General features: G+C 44.3%; 1 protein-coding gene across 1 annotated transcript in view; it reads right to left on the reverse strand.

The window, feature by feature from the left end:
* Positions 1 to 16,048, reverse strand: part of SHMT1 (serine hydroxymethyltransferase 1) — a 128,267-nt gene that overhangs the window by 25,889 nt on the left and 86,330 nt on the right. The window contains exon 10 of the mRNA XM_086940711.1: positions 10,529 to 10,645. Coding sequence (XP_086796837.1) covers positions 10,529 to 10,645 — 117 coding nt within the window. The remainder of the gene's footprint in view (positions 1 to 10,528; positions 10,646 to 16,048) is intronic.

Genomic DNA, 16,048 nt, shown 5'->3' on the forward strand with positions numbered 1-16,048 from the left:
ATCTTAAAACGCTCAACTAGTTAAAACTCCAAGAAAGCCCTTCAAGTGGTACACGTTGTAAGAAAACTTATTCTTCGACACTGAAAAACATTTGTCCAGGTAAGGAGGCACCGCCTTAGGAAATCCAGGTTGGGAAATAGCTTCCTCGATTGGAAGGATACCATCTATGAAGCACTCTACGCAAGAATACGAATAAATGTTAGTTTCTCGAAACGCATTAACATTTCACAAAGTACGCAGTAAGAGGTACAACCTAGCCATTTTACTATTCACCCTCTATCTACAGCCTCCCTTAAAAATATATAAAGGAACATTCAAAGACCCCGGGTGGTGCATCCTGCCAATGCACCTGCAAGCTATTGCTGTTTGCAAAGGACTTTCTGTTAACGCTGATTGACCCTTAACAATCCCCAAGATAGAAGATGCCACTACTGAAGGAACACTGAACCTTAGTGGCTGCCAAATTACAGTCACCAAAATAAAATGGGTTGATCTTGGTGGGTAGACACACTCTTCTCCCAGTCGCAATTCTCAATCCTCTCCAAATGTACAGTAGACCATATCCAGTATTTAGGCATCCGTCTTGCACAGAACTTGCATTTATGCGCCAGGGGAAACTTCAAGATGCTCTTAAAGGATGGTGAAATCAAGTACTGGCTTGGGTTGGAAAGACTGCAGCACCTTAAAAGCCACTGCTTTTGAAAATCCTCTACCTTGTGGGCCCTCTCACTTACAAAAGATGAACTGCCCTGCCTGAAAGACCTGTTTAATACTTTGATATGGGCAGGAGGGAAACGTCTTAGCTGGGAAGAGACGAGGAAGCACCTTCGGAGCATCGCAAGGGACGCTCCTTGAAATAAGTTTGACTACAGGGGTCCCTCTACTCCTCCCTTCACCTTTAATATGGTGTTCCGATAATGTCATGGTAGAGTTGGACTAGAGCCAGCCTACGTGAGTGGGTTCATCTTTGTCTCTTAGAGACAAGATAGGAGCCCTTTTATTTACGCCCTGATGAATGCCATCGACCCTCCTGGCCGTAGTGGCAGAAATATGTTGGCAACACAGATGGAGATGGGGTACTAAACCCCCTAGTCTTCACCATTGCTTTTAATATCGAGCACTTTCTGCACAATTAAAATTGAACACAGGCCGTACATCGATTTTGAACATCACTCACTCACTTATTCAACACGCCCCACATTTAGTTATAGAAGTGCCTCCCTGTCTCCAGGTGTAGGCCCGCCCTTTATCAAACATGGTTTTTAAAAGGGAGAGGACAGCCGATGATGAAGCATGACACCTGGTGGTGTGTGAGGCCAGTCCATACATTTTTTTTTTATATGCCCAGCACCACTTAATTCATCGGCACAATGTGCCTCATCTTGTACTAGGAATCAGACACCGAGTCAGGGTAGCTTCTTGTTGTGTGCTATAAGCATACATTAAGCACACCCAACAGCCTAATGTGGGAGGTACCAACATCACATTGTGTCAGAAACCTATAAATCTACCCAGTCATTCACAGTACACTGAATGTATGGGATTGCCTAGTTAGAACCTTCCCCTCACCACTGACTACCATATTCACTAATATGAATGTCATCCCTGGTCGTAAATATTTAAAATGTAAAGTTTGGGAAACGCAGGGATGCTGCAAGCTTCACAACATCTTCAAAACTCATCACACCTTCCTATTGTTTGAAGAATTTAAAAAACAGGTGCAGCACCCCAGAATCAGAACACTACCACCATCTTCCCCTCAAAACCTGGGATTAAGATCCATTGTTAAAGCAGAAGCTACACCTCAACATATGAACAATTTTTTCACACACTGGACCACTAGTATCCAAAATAAACAATCATCAACACAAGAAATCCCACATCCAAATGTATGCCTCAAAGGCATAACATTGGATTCCAATCAATAGGACAAAATATATGGGAGAGCAAATAACTAAGTGCACCACGCCCGGGGAAGGGAGACTATATTCAAGGTCTAATATAGAAGACATTATAACTCCGACAGATTGCATTACATTGACACAGCAAGTCAGGAATGCTGGACAGTATGGGAAACAATAATCCACATACTGTGAAGTCCTGTCCAAAATCAGAATTCAGTTCTGAAGTGGTTATGCTGAGTATAGCCCAAATATGAGGAAAATATATAGATAAACAGATTATTATTCCAAGTATAGCATCAGTGTCAATCAGACTAAAATAATGGGGGGAATTATTTTTCAACTATTCTTAACAACTAAAAAATTATCCTTATGGAACTGCAACATGTTCAGCGCACAACTCAAGGATGCATAAACTATGCACACTCCTAGTACAAGAGAAACTTGAAAAAGTATTTTAAAAGGTTGTGGAAACCTCCCTAAGCAAACATGAATCGAGACTGCATGGGCCTTGTAGGCCCAAAAAGATTAAGAGCCAGTGGCCTCACAGAAAAGGACCAATTCACTGAATATGGGAGATATAATTGGCTAGGAGAGCAGTGACCAGAGAACTAAGAAAACCGAGAGACAGAACCGTTAACTGGAGAAGGGTGGGAGTTGATGGTTTGGCTTTAGCATAGGGGAGCCACTTAACAGTTAATAGGTGGATACACTGACATTATGTTGTACAATTACAAAATATATATTAATTCAAAACAACTCGACCAAACCTTGATCTTAAAAATAAAATGGGGTTTGACATATTAGCATCTGCGCTCCCTAATTTTTAATTGATAATGTGGTTTCAGATTAAAATCAGTTAGGGTGTTCTTGTTTGCCACCCACTAAGGGGTAGTGTGGTGCCAATTGAAATAACCATCATAATGGACAAAGGGTTCATAGTTAACTATATGGGCAGGCCCATGTTCAAAGCAAAGGAAACCAGGAACTTCCAATTTGTCATTTCCTGACAAATTCTTCTACTTTAGCTTTGGAAGCATCAGCAGCTGCAAAAGAATAAACACCTGAGACTTGCCAAGAAAAGCATAGGGTTCAGGTACTTACCCTACAATATTCTTTAAATTTAACGTGAGTTCAAACAACACATTCAAAGCCAGTTGTGGTAAATCCTAGCAAGAATTTCTGGAATTTATTTACAGAGTTAGACTGTCACGGAAATGGGGTATCATCAGAAATTCTCATTCAATTTTAAGCAGCTGGGTGTGCTTCAGCTTGATGAACGTTATGGCAAGGCCTATAAACTGGCCACCAACTTGCATCCATTTCGCACCCCCCCCCCCCCCAAAAATCTATTGTAGTGCAAGCCTACCTCCCTATACTGGGAGACTCCAGGGTAACACCAGTCTTCTTATCACAGCACATTCAACGTAGATTCTTGGAAGGATGCATGCTGAGTGGAATCACCAGGATTCAAACCAACCTGTGACCAGGCCAAACACTGCCAGAGAATGTGCCACATCGGATTTTTTTTTAGCTACATAATGAAGAAAACTTTGATGTCTAACTCGGTTTTTAACGCCAGATAGCCCTATGAGCCCAGACAAGGGGTAAGCGATGCAGCATGGTTGGAGGGCTGTCATTATGGCAATAAAATATGTATTTCACAAGGAACCCTGAAAAAATTCCCATATTTGACAGTTCACTATGAAAAATGTCGCTTTATACCACAGTACTTTGTGCTATAAAAAAGCAGGTTAAAGTGAAATTGATGGCTTTGGTTAGAACACCGCAACTAACGTCACCTAAAAAAAACACACACACAAAGTGCAGTTATGGTTACGAATTAACACCATTTTTTAAACATCAAAATTCACAAGTTTTGCCTAGGAACACAATCCACAATTCGTACACTACATCCAAAAGATGTGTGCTCAATGCTCTGCAGGCGGCCAAAACTGATACGCATACCCTCTATTATATATGTGGTGTTGGTCAAAAGGCCTGCCCAAAACATTTGTGATAATATTGCCTTGGGTGGTCCCTATGTGGTCCAACCCATCTAGTTATACCCTTGTTATGCTTACTGCACCTTGTTGGGTAATAGCAGCCGCAACAAAAAAAATGTATTGATGGTCAGGCAAACAGAGCGCAGATGATTTGGGAGCAAATAACTCCCAAGTGCCTTTATTTAAAATTGGATTTGTGAATCCTTCAAGGATTCACACATTCCTTTTTTTAATTTTTTTTAATTTTTTGAAACCTTTATTGTGCAACATAAGCATACAGGTACGGGCCCACAACCATACTGGCCGGCCTCGAAATCAATTGGTAGCACAAAAAAGCAAGGATAGAGCAGCCCAGCAGTCCCAGAGACGAAAAGCAACAAGTGTCCAAAACATGAGGTATGGAAAGATGGACCGCCGGGTACAGGAGAAGTTAGGTTAATTTTTAAAAGTTTTTAGATAAGAAGGATCAGACGCATTCAATCCACCGAAAGCACATAGCAGGCAATGAACACAGCAAATTGTCAACAAAGCGAAAGGGAATAATCGGAAAATCAGCAGATAATACTTCTCAGGATGCAAGCACATATTCATAGTACATATTGGTCATTGCCCGCCCCATGGACGTAGAACACCTAAATCAACGTTAGTAACAGGACTAACAGCGGAAATAATAAGCAGCGCTACACCTAACCCCCGTACTGACCCAAGAGAAAAAGAGGAAGTGAAAAGACCAAGAAGAGAGAAAGGAAATAAGGCCCATAGAAACTGAAACGAAACAGAAAACCCACCCCCCAACCCCCCACCCTGCACGCATGCGGAGGCTACGGCCTACCCCCCCTCTAGCAGTGTGCCTGTCGCCCTAAAATCGAGACCCGAAATTTAGAATCAGAAAAGAAAGAGGAAAAGAAAAAGGAGTGAACATATTACATATACAACCGGAGGAGGGCCATACATATACACCCAAAGCTACCAGCATGCATTATTCAGGCCGCCCGTCCCCAGACCCCGTTACCGACACAAGACCAATGTTCATTATCCCTGGCTATCCATCATAATCCCAGCATTGCGAGCAACAACAATCCTGACAGGAGAGGAGACACTTTCAACCTTGCCCCCTGCGGTTCGGTGTAGCGACATAGTCCAGCTTCATAGTAGTCATCCTGGATGAAGTAAGCGAACAAGGTGACCACAGCAGAGTAGGACGATGTCCACCAAAGTCCATTCGGCACGTAGCCATGTGTTCAGCAGTGAAACAAGAAGAAGCACCGCGCAGCAGTAATCCTCCAAGGTCGACTAGCCCAAGCAGTAGCAACCGCTCCAGGATAAGGTAATGAGTCATGCCAGTAGTCCCCAAAGGAGTCGTTAGACATGGCGCCCGGTGACGATTCCCCAGCCACTTCACAACTCCATGAACTTCAGACCTCTCCAAGGATGTTTCAGCCGGCTTCTCAGCAGTAGCAGGGTCTCGCACCCCCAACGCTTCAGTGGCGACCGGGGAAGAAAAACCACAGTAAGCAAACACAGGGTGTGGCGCAGTGTCCCGCACTCGAGGGCAGCCACAGTCAGGCAAGGGTACCTCAGACAGACACGCATCCAGCCGGTCCCCCAAATCCCGGGCAGCAGTGCGGAGGTCAGCTCTCAGAGTACCTAGAGCGCCCAAAATATCTCCAATCAACATTGGTGCCTCTGGGAGAGAGGATGCAGCAGTCCCCTGTACACGGGGCGCACAGGCGCGTAACAATCCCGGAAGCTGGTTGCCATCACTCCCAGCAAATAGGTGATCACCCCGCCGGCACTCACCGTAGCACAACCAGTCCGGGGGCACAGGGGTAGCACACTCCATTCCCACACGGTGTCAAAGTGGCGTGGACAGGCGTCCGTGCCTTCAATAGCAGCCCAGGGTCCTCACGTTCAGGTGCCGACTGCAGTCAGTAAAATGGCGCCCACCACAGCGCCCGGGGAGACAAAGTAGCGAGCGGAGCCGTCCACGGGCTGGGAAGACGATACAATGTATCCCTCTCAGCGGCAGTTCACAAAGCCTGAGGAGCGGCGAAACAAGATGCAGAAATTACCGTGCGGCTGCCACGTTTCACCGGGCGGCTCCGTCCCGTCTGCAATGGCCGCTGTTGTTGTGTTCAGGGCCGGCCGCACTCGGAGAATAAAGACCCGGTCACCGCCGTGGAACATCAGGAGGAGGAGAGGGTGTGTCGTCACTTCCACTGCAGGGATCGAGCAGGAGAGCACATCGTTGGAGCCGGGTTCGCCTCCCGATTCCGCTGACACCACTCAAAATCAGGATCGCCAACAGGATAGGGCGGAAGACGGGAGAAGGGCAAGAGGGTCGGCGGAGCCGAGGAATCAGGCGGCCATCATGGTTGCGGGCTAGGCTCCTCCCTCCACACATTCCTTTTAAAGCCCAGATATGTCTAGCATTTAACCTCGATATCCAAGCCACTTTTTAATGCTAATTTTTCAAAAGCTACAGAATGATGTATCCAAACCAAACAAAGGCACTTCCTTGAGTGAAGTTCTACCTTCATGCCAAATCTGCTGTAATCCCATTCCCCCATTTTTTGTATCAAGGAGAAAAGAAACCTATAGGAATTAAAATAGCATATGGCACTTTTGGGACAGCCTCGTCCTCTTGTTCCTGGATGCTGCTTAACCTCATGGGCGCGATAGTAATTACGGCCGTATGCTGAGATTTTAAAAAACCCATGTTACATGACGAGCTGGGCTCGTCATGAGCGTGCGAGGAGGCTACACCATGACGAGCCCAGCTCGTCATGAGCGTGGAAGGGGTTAACAGATCAGTCCAGAAATTGCCATGAAGAAAATAGGTTGTACTTTGTTTGGCAAGTTTTATGCTGATTTGTCTAATGGCACCAACGTTATTAAGAAAAATAAATTCCCTTTTAATGGAAACTCTGACTCAACCATAACTACAGTAGGGCCATCACTGCCTCTCTAATATATCTTTCGGGAGAAGATTTTGCTTAGTGGTTAAACTGTTGTTTTACAAACTAAGACATGTCATTTCTAATCTATCTTTATCTACTAGTAACTGTAAATATGTTCAGTGTAATTTCAGCATGTGTAATCTTAGATAACTCCTCTGCTCTTCGGAGCTCAGCCTACACTAAAGTATAATCATTAAATAATTATTTGATGTCATTCCTAATCTGAACCATAATTGCACATTATGTCTCATGAATGAACTGGAAATTTAGCAAACAATGTGTGTCACTAGTTTGGTTTCCTTACCAACCTATTTGAGAAAAACTGTTATTACAAAAGAGGTATTGTTCATCAGCCTAATCCTTAAGGTGTCATGGCTACTAGGTAATTTGTTCAGCATCTGCCTGCCGGACATCATCTTAGTCACTCTCCATCATGTGACCACTCTGATGAAGGCAGACAAAGCCTGTGCTTGTACTAACTGATCATACAGATCAAAGCTAATCATTGGCAACCCCCACCAGCCTCTACGACCCAAAATCCTGCCTTTCTGAATGGGAAAGAAGCTGTAACAACCACAGTGGATTGCAGCATCATATAAGAGTAGTCAACTACTGCGTTTCCGCTTGCAACCCATGTGAACAGCTTCACAACTACTTCAATGTAAACCTTCTGGCTACTGATTTATTAAGAATGTTTCCAAGTGTTAAAAGTTCGATCATAGTTTGTCTGGGACTTGTCAATCACTGCTCAGCAAAATGCTACATCCTCATTTTTTCAATCGCGATGTTATAGAGGAATGGGCGGGGGGGAAATGGGTGCGAGGTTAATGACATAAGATAAAATATCCCTGATGTCAACAGGGAGAAGCAGAGTGTGATAAACTTCTGTCACCCCATTCATTTCCTTTGGTAAAACTAAATCGATCTCAATAGGGTGTTTCTTGCTGTTTGAGTTTGCAACCCTGCCAACACTGTGTGGTTCACCTTACATGGAAGCACAGTGGTGGGTGTGCCTCGCTCAAAATAACGCAAAAGGTGATGGGAGGAAAGATTACAATTTGTAAAACCGCTGGCAATCGTTCAGGCTAGCATTCCAACCCATTGTTTTTTTGCCCACCATGCCACTTCAGATTAGACCCAATCATATGCAAATCAGCCCGGTCCTGCTCCAATAGGAACAGTGCAAGTCAGGCCTTCTCTGAACTCTGACACAAGGAACCCAAGACCAGTTTCCGCCTGATTGGGCCTCTTCAGTCGGGTGCATCTTGGTTCTATTGGAACAGTAAGCAAGATACCCACTTGTGGGCATACCCCTGGCCACTTAGGGTGTTACATTAAATACACAAAAGTGGAAAGGAGGAATAGTGGCTAGGCAAATTCCATTTTATTTGTTTTAAAATTAAGTAATCCATCTTGGATCAGTAAATAATAAATAAATAAAAAAGGCATCTGTGGCAACTTGTAGGCACACTTGTTTAAGGACTCATGCACTGTGCACGTCTTCATGCATGCTCACACCTACAAAATGACAGGGGCACTGTATCGTCCTTTTTGTTTCCATTTTGTCATGCTGCACTGCCTCTTGTCAATGCTATACAGCATTGGCCAGAAGGCATTGACAAAGCCAGCAGTTCCCAAAGGCGAGACCTGTTGGCATTGCCAAGGCTTCTTTTAATAACCTTTTTATAAACAGAAACCACAAGAAAAACATAATTTGGTCAGTAATTACCAACCCATTCATATCCTGGTTTGAAACTGCACATTACAACATTTCCAGTCATGTATTTGGAGTAAAGACATCTCCATTCTGCACAATATTTTCTTATGCAACATGTTTTCAAACCTGCAATAACAAGCATTTGTGCATGCATGCATGCAGGCATGTTTGTGCAAAAAAGACAGGTGCAAGACAAGAACATCCAAGGAATCGCTCCTTGATATGACACGGCTATGGGTATTGGTTTGCGATGTTAAGCTACCAGTCTTCTTAATTCACCAGTACACACCATACCCAGTATTAAACTAACATTGGTGTGACTGCTGATTTTATTCACTCTTTCTTTGTCATATCAAGGAGCGATTCCTTGGATGTTCTGGTCTTGCACCTGTCTTTTTTGCACAAACACGCATGGTTTTGTTTTGGACACTTGGTTTTATTTTGAAAAGGAATGGCGACCAATGATGAAAAAGGGGTAAGAAACTGGTAAACATCTGCCATGTGCCCTGAGGGTGTTCCCCCGTGAGGCGCCTTCCTCTTCACCTTACATTTTTTATGTTTGTCTTGTTCCAAGTGTGGGTTTACGTACTGTCTCAGTTGAGCAGTCATAGGTGGTTGGGTAGAGTTGAAAGCAGCCCGGATTCTCCCCCTTTTTATGGTTACAAATAAAGATTTGTGTTGGACGGATAGGCACGTGAAGAACACGCCCAACTTTATGGAGAGTAGGTGTGTGGTCTGGAATCTAATAGTATATTTTCCAGCAAACTAAATTAGGATGCCCCTTTAGAAGAATGCGAACCCACGTCCAGGGTACTGGGATCTTTTGATATTGATAGTTTCTCCCGACACCAGTCCTCAGGAGAGGATAGTGTGTTCATTTATTGCATTCTTGGCAGCTGTGCCAATCGCTTTTAAACCACAAGTAAAACGCACTGGATGCATTAAGATGAATGTAATCTCAGAAGCATCCCCCAGCCATTAGAATTCTTGATGTTGGAGTCTGCCCCTAAAATAGCCTTAACAGAACACGTTAGCAGAATCTGCCAATGAAAAACATTCATTTTTGGGCACACTGGAGTAAAAAAAAAACAAAAACAACAAAAACAGACATAACATGGAAGTAGAAGAAATATGTAAATTTGATGAGCAGTGGAGACATAGGGCGAAGTGTCACCGACTAAAAAGCAGCATGCGGTCAGTTCTCTCACAATGGCCATTCGCTTATTCTAGCACCAGCCACATCAAGTTATTTTAGTGGTTGCTTCTCTTTCCATATGAGGTTCTGTTCAGTTCTGCTGGATGAATGTACAGAGTTGTTTGTGCTTTTCAATGAGATCTCTCCTACAAACTCTCTTCCAATGTGGCCTGCACCATGGACTCCTCCCTAATCTTGAAAATTCAAAAACCATGCATGGTCAAGGCTACAACTAGGATTGAGACTAGTTATATCAAATAGAATAAAAATAAATAAAAACAAGTTTGTAAATACCTCAGTTTTATCGGTTTCTAACAGTGTAAATGGCAAGTAGTTTGATCATCCAATTTGATGCCAATTTATCAACTCTGACAAGAGTCGACTTTTACAATATTTGCAACTGTGAAATGCAGGCCACACACCAGACAGTTTCAGTCCTGTGCCCTAAACTTATAGCCATCTGCATGTCACAATGTTAAAAACATGACTAACATTCTTTTCGCTTTTATTGAACACCATGGCCTTATTTTACCTGATCCCTTTCCCCCCCTCATTTTACCCCCATACCAATTTAACCTCCTTTTCCCCATGGTTTTTGGAGGAAAATACTATTGCATTAAGTTCCAGCCTGTTTTTAACTCCGAACACAGATGTCGATATGTTTTTCCAAGTTTCTCTACTGAGGTTTTGTACTAGATACCACAAATATATCTACATTGGGAATCAGGTTTGGCTCTCCTGAAGCTCACCTGGGCAAGTGTTCTTGTTACAGGCAATGGAGCAAGCCTCCAGCACCTTCTCGGCTCTCCCTCCATCGGTTCCTTTGTTGCGCAAGTCTACGAGGATCAAGTGATTGTCCGAACCACCTGTAAATTAGAAGCAATGTGGAAACCTGTGTTAGGCGCTGGAAAACGTATGTAAAAGAAAGTGCACGTAGACAGTACAGTCTCATTAACTTAGACAGCCTCCGCACACAGACTGTATATAAATGTACATATTTAATACACAAACCCTACCATTTATATTACCCAAGCAGCAAAATGAGGTCCTATTTTGAATTTCAAAAGCTAGAAAGCAACATGTTGGGCCTATGTAAGACCATTGATTTAATAAAGCCAATATGGTGCATCTGCAGGGAGCGCAGCAGGACCTAGAGGCAGTGAAGGATGCCCTTACCTACCTGAACTTGGGATTTGCAGGTGCACGTCCATGCCCAAGGCTTTTGTGATTTTATGGTAGCATCTACTTCACCTGGGAGCTTAAACAGAAGAAGATTTGTGGAGGGAGTAGGCGCTTGTCAGGAGAGGTCGTAAAGCTGGTGAAGGTGATAGGGATAAGGTAGAAGCATAAAACTAGCTTTAGGGTTGAAAAATCATAGAGAGCAGTGGCAGCAGGGTAGGTTTCCTTTTTATAATCTTGCTTGTCCATTTCTTTCGCTGAAACGTCTCTGCCTCTCAAAAATGAATGGAAGATTGAGTGTGGAAGAATACCTACCCATTTACTTAAAGACACAAATAATGCCTTCTAGGATCTTGGGAAAACATACAAAAACAATTTGAGAGGTAACCAGTCCACCTTTGCAACGGGTCTACCACTGCACAGCAGCATATGCCGCCATGTTTTTAGTAACTTGTGATTTATTTAAGCTAGAAACAAATGTTGTTTAATTCTGCAGCCTGCAGGGCAGATGATGGATATGTGACTAATGAGTCTAAGCCATAAATTATATGGAAAACGCTGCAGCCACAGAATTGCATAACTTCAGTGGCCATGATGTAACTGGAAAAAAGAACCAGGCGGAAGGGTCATGATTGGGATCTTGCTTGGGAGACGCTGGCAGAAAAATCAAGCCACACAAAGGTGCACACTGGATAGACAGCAGAACTAGTGGGGCCTTGAACAGGACCATCACAGTCAGTAAGATTAAAGAACTGCCAAAATAGTGTATAATTGACTTCAATCAACATGTAGTTCAACATTTTAATCAGTATACTTACAATGCAGGCTTTAACTGATCATAAATGTCAGTAATTCAAGCATTCAAGCATTCTTGTCTAACTGGAGGTGACTTCAATGTTCATCCCCTGTCCCTCACACAGTCTACCCACCATTCATTAAGTGAGGGCAAACCCTGAGAAAAGGAGGGGGAAATGCGCAGGTATTCTGAGGGCAATATACTTTCAGCCAAGGCAGCAAGAGCCCAGTCGTTCTCTGTAGCTACTTCGGGCAGGGGAGAGGGGTATTTCAGACCCTTAGCCACTCAAAGAAAAGGGCGCGCGAATACACCCCTTTCTTGCCCAGAGAACAACATGTTGGCCAAATCAGCCTGTGCAGCTTCTGATAAAACAGCCATCCAGCACGAATGACAGTTGCAGAAGAAGAGGGCGAAGGGGGAAACAGGCGGGGGGGAGGGGGGGCGGTCGAACCAATTCTTGGGAGTCCAGGACAGTCACCAGGCAACCACAAGCATATCCCGATCTCTTTAGTGGCCAGAATAGTAGACATTACATACCTCATGTCATCCTTGTTGAAGGACATTGCTTTGATATAAGGACCCTTAACATAAGTGTGATCAATTATTGCTCAAGCTCGGTCACTACTGCTAGATTCTAGAAAACCTGTTAGACAATAAAAGATATATATATGTGCATGGCCCATGAAATCCTAGACTTGAAACTAAAAGAAACGGTTAAGCTTAAGCGTCCTTCAACTGCTTGCAGCAAAGGGGAGTTAAGATTTGAGACTTCATTCAATTATTTCCTTATACAACAAGTTACTTACCTTTAGTTATGCCTTTTCTGGAAAAGACTAACAGCAGATTCCTCACTTTGTGAATTTCCCAAGGTGCCCGACTCATTCTGTAAACTTTTGAAACAATTCCCCTCACAGATCAACCGGTGGCATCTTGCAGCTATGCGTCTGATTGGTTCCGTCGAGGATTGGACATTGGGGCATATCCACTACGCCTGCACGCTGATGTCCATTTCTTGCTGGTCTCCGTCTGCCCCATCAGACAAGGAGCCGATGAAATCCAAATGTGGCAGAGTGCAGAACCCTAGACTGGGATCTAATTAATAGACTAAGAGAGTCCATTCTACCAAACGGGACGAGGGTGGGTCTGTAATGAATCTGCAGTTAGATAGAGTTTCTACTACAAAAATACAATCTGAAGTAACTTTGACTTCTGATAGACACTTCTATCTGCAGATTCATCAGCTTGTGAAAAACTGTACCTCCTTTGGTGATGGATCAGTGGAATGACTCAGACGAGAAAATCCTGGAGGACAGATTGGCCATCCAGTCAGACCTGGCTGTCCAGGCAGTAGTGCTTTGTGAGTGTCTAGAGGGATGCCAAACTAGCTGCCTGGTTATTGTCTAAAACTGGTACTACACACACCAGGGCAGTCGCAGCAGCTTTTGCTCCGATTGAACGAGCGCACACACTTTCTGGAGGCTGCGTTTTAGCCATCCCGTAGCAGATATTGATACATAACACAATCCATCGGGAGATGGTTTTCCTTTGCACCAAGTTGATCTTTTTTATTCCAGTGATACCGATGAATAGCTAGCCATATTTTCTGGTCTTGTATAAGCGCCGTTTTAGGGTCCAGGCAATAAAGTTGTTCCTCTTCCTTGAAGGGATGGGGTGCAGCACATGAAGTGATGGATTGTCCTATAAGGAAGATGTTTGGCAAGAATGCCACTTGGTTCAGGGGGATCAGTTTGTTTGGGAAGAATGAAGTGCATGGCTGCACCACAAAACACCTGACGATCACTCACTTGTCTGGCTGCTATGGCGGTGTGGTATGCCGTCTTGATGGTTAGCAGGTGAAAGGGACAAAAGTGCTTCGGTTTGAAAGGCTATCGCATAAGGTAGGCAAGAACCAAATTAAGGTCTAATTGTGGCATAACAAAAGTGTTGGCAGGAAAATATCCCTTCAAAAAATGCATCACAACAGGTGGCTTGAAGAGGGATGGCTGATCGGGTAATGGTAAGAAGGCTGAACAAGCATTTGCAATGCAATAGGTCTCGCAGTTGTTAGAGCCACTGACATTGTAAATGGCAATGCATTTTATTTATGTGTTGGTTTTTAAAACGTAAATAAAAGGCATTGTCATTTACAGTGCCAATACGTTCAACTCTCGCAAATGCGAGACCTATTGCATTCCAAAGGCTTGTTTCATTTTAGCAATTGGACTGCAAATCTCACCCTGCTCATTGTTGTTGCAAAATCAACGACTGGCTTACAGTCATAATTAAGACAAAGGGTCAGGTGGCAACTTACATATAACCCATTAGCGCATAATATCCAGCCCCATTGGCTTTGCCAATACTTGCTTTTATTTGGAAATCTGATTCTAGATGAAAGGATGGCAAAAGTCTAAGGAAATCAAATGTAAAGCAGAACCTTGTGGACGGGTGTCAAGCTGGTCATCTCACTTACAGATGGCGAGAAACAGCAGGAGGCTGAGTGAGCCACATGTCAGACGTGTGTAATACAAAAAGACGTGGTAGGCCTTTAACAGGAGATTTAACTCTCACGTGTACAATAAAGACAATAAAGTGGTGTCAAAATAAATAACACTCACGAGAGACCAGCATTGCAAATTTCTTCCCGTCATAATAGCCACCATTAAGCATCTAATTAAAGAGTGTAGTCAAACAGATGTACGCTATTGTTCCCCATGGGCGATGACAGCATCTGAGCACCAGGAATCGGGCACGCAAGGTGTGGGTGCTTCTAAACAATACAGCTGGCAGTTTACTACGGTGCTATACTTCAATTAACCATAGCCCTGAAGGGTGGATAGAAAAAATACTACACGAGAAAGAACGTGTTAGTCGATGGAAGGCTAAGCATCGTGGAATCAAATTCTAAAGAAAAGAATAACCGTCCTGTCCCAACAATATGTTTAAAAACATCTACGTCAGCAGAAAATCAAATGATATTCAACCACCATTTATAACACGGCAATAAAAACATACAAAGGTGTTCAAGTCGGACAGTATGAATAGGGAGGACGAGGTCGGTGTGGAAGCAGATTGGCATATGTGATGAAGATGGCCCTCTCGTGTATAGTTCAGCAAGTGCATGACAATGAATGAAAAGGTAGTACAGCTACTCACTTTGCGACGAGGAGCTTGAAAAGCCGTCTCCGGCAATGAGGAGCAGAGAGTTGAAAAGCGGTGCTCTGCAGGACGGCACCTACTTCCGGTTTGGCCGGCAATGCTTCCGGGTCGCCGCAGGCAGCGCGGCGGCCCGCCCTGCACGGGGAAGGGAGGCAGCTTTCGAGGAGGACAGCACCTGGCCGCGAGCGCGTTCTCGTGCGCGTGGCCTTAACAAATCGCGGCGCGCGGCCAGTGCTGTCCTCCTCGGAAGCTGAGCCGCTAGCTATAGGTCTCTGGCGAGAGTGAGCTTCGCTCGCTTCTAGCCGAGACCTAAAAATGACCTTTAACGGTTGTCACAGCAAGACCTTTCTGCGTCAAAGACAAACAAAACAGAATAAGTGTGCATTCAGTGGTGGAATGTAACAGGAAGTACACCAGACAACAAACATCTCCCAGCATGCTGCGTAAACAGACTGGGTAGACTGACTCCTGACTACTAGTTACAGATTCCAAACCTTCCTCGGCCACTGCGGAGATGAAGGGGTAAAAAAATCATACAGATGCTAATGCTGGCAGAAGGCATCTCCGAGGAAGAACTGCCTTGGGAACTCCAATTTGCAGAAGTTTGAATCTGCACGCCAGGCTTCTCCCCACTGGTGGAAGCTGCCCTGCGTTACATCGGAGTGTAACCTCTAGGCAATGACTACTGTCCTAGCATTTAAAGGGACCAACACGTGTTGGGCACCAGGGAGATGCCCTGAGCATTCAGCCACTTCCAGAAAAGTACAGCTTCCTAGTATAGGACCCACAACTCCACACTGCTCTTTTTGTTGCAATACCACCTGGAAGTCGTATTGTCCTTAAGATTATGTACCCGTACCCCTTGAAGGTTAGAAGGAAAGTTTCAGTGCCAAAGGAACTGCTCGCAAATCCAGCAGGCTGACCAGAGGCCCTTAATCCCCATCTATTTCAGATGACCTCCCCACCACAGCAATGATGCTTCTGTCACAGCTATTAGATCTGGATGGGGTAAGAAAATGGGTCTACAGCAGGTCCAACTGCAGTCGAGCATCTACCATTACAGGTCCTTTGAAGTCTCCTTCAACCCGTCTGGACTAAGAAGTCTCCTGGGTGCCGAGCCCATTGAAACTTCAGATCC

This window comes from Lissotriton vulgaris, chromosome 10 (genome assembly GCF_964263255.1).
Source record: "Lissotriton vulgaris chromosome 10, aLisVul1.2, whole genome shotgun sequence".
NCBI lineage: Eukaryota > Metazoa > Chordata > Amphibia > Caudata > Salamandridae > Lissotriton > Lissotriton vulgaris.